The following is a 4457-nucleotide window of genomic DNA, read 5'->3' as shown; positions in this document are numbered from 1 at the left end:
CGTCCGGCCACCACAGGAATCTTGAATTTGTGCCATTTAAAAACAAAGGTATGTCCACATATAGTCGACTGCCCATTGCTCGACGTCAATCGATGTCGACTGAACCATCAACACTGCCTCGATAACATAGATTCAGCTCATTGATCGACGCCCGTCAACTATGTGTGGAAACACCTTAAGCGTGGTTTACTGAGAAGATACCAATTCAAAACATGTGTCTCAAATGTTGAGTGATTGTCCCTCAGCCTGCGGTGCGCAGCGATAGCACGTTGAATGCACCAGTTCCCAACGAATCATTGAAGTTAGGCAACGTTGCTTGTGGTTGGTATCCGGACGGGTGACCATCAGGGCAATCGCTTGCTGCTCGCTTTTCCTGACCGTACTCAGGCTGGGCGGGATTAATGTGAGTGTGCAGGTGAGCAACAATTCCATGTCACGATTTCTAGACTGTGGAATGCACTCCCTATCTCAGCCAGAAACTCCACTACATTTGGTAGCTTCAAAACAATGACAGTGGAATACATGAAATCAATGTCGGATATCTAAGCAATTAGATCCTCGACAAAACCTGTAGTTGAGTGGAAGAGCTCCGTTTGGAGAATCCTGCCTCAATAAATAAAACCATAAAAAAAGACTCAGCTTTGAGAAAACAATAGTGTGTAGGACTGTAGGATAAGCTCTTTATGCAAACCCATTGACTAGGGCCATATACAAATTGTATCATTAAGCCCGATGAAAAATACAATTACAATAACACCTGGTATATGAATAACATATAATGGGTTAATGGGTATATGTAAAGTAACATGGGAAGCACGTTGCCAGGCACGCTTGTCCTTGCCCTCTCCAGGTTACATTTCCCATATCATAGCAAATTAGTATAGAGTTGTAAAACTAATAACATAGGTAGCCTATCTAGTGTTGATCCCTCTCCAGGTTACATTTCCCATATCATAGCAAATTAGTATAGAGTTGTAAAACTAATAACATAGGTAGCCTATCTAGTGTTGATCGTAAGATGAAGTTTGGCCTCGGGCTTGAACAAAAAGACCAGAACATCATAACTCACGTTTGGCAGACGAGTCCGAGTAAGGTCTGTGCGAGCTGCTGCTGCCACCCTGGTCCTTGCCGCTATCGGTGACTCGTCTGGTGTCCCCCCGTCCGTAACTACTCGAGCCCGAGCCTAGCGAGCCGCCCATCGAGCTACTGCCCCCGTAGCGTGGGTCTTTGGATACCCGGGGGGCAGGCGGTGGCGCGGGAGGGTCATCACGCCGCGAAGTGTGCCGGGAGGAGGAATATCTGTGAAGACAATAGAGTACAATGTTGATACACAAAGAGGCCACTTGGGTGTAGAGGCAGCTGCCCCAAGGATGGGTAAAGTGTATACGAATCTACGTATACTTCCAACCTCCTCCTCTAAATACGAGGAGTTTGTAAGAAGGACCAAGCCAAAAGGCTCGATTTGAGATATAGCCCACATTTATTAAAGAAATCTTTTGACAGTTTTGAGGACAGATGGAGTGAACACCTACGCTAGATGCTGGAACTCGTAAAATAATAACAATAGACTCTTGAGTTGAAGATAACCACTAGGTGAGGTTAACGCCGGAGGAGTTCTCTACCACCTAACCCTTAGAGCTCCATTATTATTCTCAAATAAATAAGGATAAAATCCCATGCCTCGGCTGGGATCGGACCCTCGCCCTCCTCTTTATCAAGCGAGTCACCAAGGCAGGGTTAATCACTCACCTGTCGTCATATTTGCTGGATGAAGAGGACTCGTAACGTCTCTCCATTTCCCTTCTCTTCCTGTCCACCAGATCTGAAGGGAGATCCAGAGCGGGACGTTTGGCAACACGGCGAGTCTCTTCCAATTTCATCTGGGCACGTTTCAACTCTTCCTTTTCCTGTGAGAAAAAAAGGGCACCACATAAGGTTTAATGAGAAAACATGCAGAGAAGTCTAACCAAACATGACTATATTGACTATGACATATATGAATCTTACGTATTCTTGAGAGTTCATTGCAACGGTCAATACATTAATTAGGCTTACTTTATCATGGACACACGTTGCTATCTTGAAAGCCCAAAAGAGGTTAGGTAGTAGAACAGCCGCGGTAGACAGTAATAGTACACAGAAAAAAGACGGAAGAACACGCGAAGACCGAAGGATACGAAAACGAAACGTTACACAGATATTACAATTAAAAATACATACCGAATTTGTCACAAAAAACGTTAAAACATTAAAAAATCCCTAATTTTCGAACATTTTGTTCATGGTTCGTGGGTGTTCGCGACAAATTCGGTATGTTCTACTACCTAACCTCTTCTGGGCTTTCAAGATAGCAACGAGTGTCCATGATAAAGTAAGTCTAATTAATATTAGATTATTACTATACGATATTTATAAAATATTAATTGTGGGTTTCACCAAACTTCTTTTTCGCCCTAACAGCCTGTTAGCCAGCTCTGTTAGGCCTCGCCTATACAAATCAAATGGGACTTAACTTAACTGGGTGCTAGCTTAACAGGCCTTCCAGGGTTTGAAAAAACATTAGTGAAATCCACCCTGAGTGTATTTTTCTAACTTCTCTCCCTTCGTTCAATTGCAGGTACTACTACAAGCACGACATCCTGAGGTCTGTAGACGGTCGACTTATCTATCAGTTTGGCGCAAACGCTGTGGGCTGGCGCACCGAAAACCCCATAGACCCTGGCGAGAGGATCAGCCTGAACACCAGCCTGTCGCGATCTAACAGGCATCTGAGCCCAGACACGGGTCATTGAGAAGTAACCGAGAACGATACGAGAACGGCCCAAGTATGATATTAAGGAATTTTTATTTGTGTTAAGCATATTTACTTAAATGCTTGTCACAAATATTGTTCCCCGATTTTTACACCTAGGTACATTTTATGACTTGACTTGGACTCGAACTACCAACCTCCAGATCCAAAGTCCAACGCGTTAACAGGTTAAATATGATATGTATAAGTGAAGAACGGCCCAAGTATAATATTATGTATAAGTAAAGAAAGGCCCAGGTATAATATTTTGTAAATGATTTCGCAGAGCCAAAGAAATGAGCCCTATTTTATTATTCCTCTCTATGGCACTTTCGCCAAGGAGATATGAATTTTCAACTTCAACACCCTGACTGTTAAAGCATATTCCATGGTGTGTAGTTCTGTACCCACAGAAACCCATCTATTAAAAGATTTAAAACATCTCCCTTAACATGAGAGACAGACAGAGAGACTCTTTAAGTCTTTCATAAATTTTCATAAAAAAAATTAGCAAAATTCTTCTTTTAGATAGACTTCTTTTAGATATCAATTGAAAAGACAAGAGAGTTTAAAAGACACTCTAACAAAAAGAAGTTTGTTCACTAAACGCCTACGAGTAAATTCAACTTTATTTCTCATGTTCAAATGCGATTAGTCAGGAATCCAGACAGTGACAGAAATATCAGAATGCATTGGCTGTTTTGACCATTTAGTACATTCTTAATTTTTTTCATTAATTTGATTATTGACGTATTTTCATTCGTGGGATAAATTATTCACATTATTATTACTGATTATGCTATTCAGGTAAAAGTAACGTTAACATTATACTTTGCAATTTTATTACTTTCTATTTGCCTGTTAATTTTGACCATTAGAAGAATTCCTGTAATTCTTCAAATAATTCTGTTGATGAATTATGTTATATTCAGACAAATTACAAATTTCAGTAATTTCTCCACTCCAAGTTTGAGATATTTCTGCTATGCAATAGTTATGCATACCTCTTTTTTTCTACTTACAGATATATAACTCTTTTACAAACAACTTTAAGCTTTATCTACTACAAGATTGTTTATTCGTAGTAGGTACATTTTAGAGCGAATTCAAAAGTGGTGCTCAGCCCTTCTAAATTCACAAGACATCTCCGGAAAATATTGGGATGCAAGAAGAAAAATGACCTAATAGTCAATTTCTTTCTGGAACGACTTAAGATTTGATGATGACGAGTTGATTTCTAGCAAACCAACCAACCAACCAACCAACCAACCAACACATCACAACTTATTGAATTTATAATGTGGAATTCTTGTCACATCTAGTTAATAAGTACTATGATTTTATTTTTCACTCAAAGCTGTAGATAGTCAAGAGATTTTGTACTTGGTCATTATTTGCCCATTATCACTATTATGATAACCTTTTGTGTGAGACCCACAGTTTGCTTTCGTTATGGTTCTTTACTTTCCGTGTCCTTGAAATAGGCATATTCACATATTGTATTGGTTGAGCCAATTATGAAATTAATATGCCGAGTGGGCCATATTATGGGGACTTTCGGGTACAAAATCTCAACCAGTGAATTAAATGTCAAAGGGTAAAGAAAATCCGCCCCGGGCGGGAATCGAACCCGCGGCCTAGCGCTTACAAGGCAGACGCACTACCA

At 40.4% G+C, this 4457-nt stretch overlaps 1 protein-coding gene across 1 annotated transcript; it reads right to left on the bottom strand.

Annotated features, from left to right (window-relative positions):
- Positions 1–1069: 1069 nt before the first annotated feature.
- On the bottom strand, positions 1070–2789 carry LOC103521592 (bromodomain testis-specific protein-like; the record flags this gene model as incomplete). The annotated part of the gene is made up of 3 exons (XM_008486701.1): positions 2628–2789; positions 1750–1907; positions 1070–1299 (listed from the first exon to the last, which is right to left on the bottom strand). Coding segments are annotated over exons 1-3 (550 nt in total), but the record flags the coding sequence as incomplete, so codon positions are not given.
- Between the last annotated feature and the right edge of the window lie 1668 nt (positions 2790–4457).

The sequence above is a fragment of the Diaphorina citri genome, unplaced genomic scaffold (genome assembly GCF_000475195.1).
Source record: "Diaphorina citri unplaced genomic scaffold, Diaci psyllid genome assembly version 1.1 scaffold5536, whole genome shotgun sequence".
Taxonomy (NCBI): Eukaryota; Metazoa; Arthropoda; class Insecta; order Hemiptera; family Psyllidae; genus Diaphorina; species Diaphorina citri.
The sequence above is the reverse complement of the archived record's forward strand: the minus strand, read 5'-3'. Positions and strand labels throughout refer to the sequence as shown.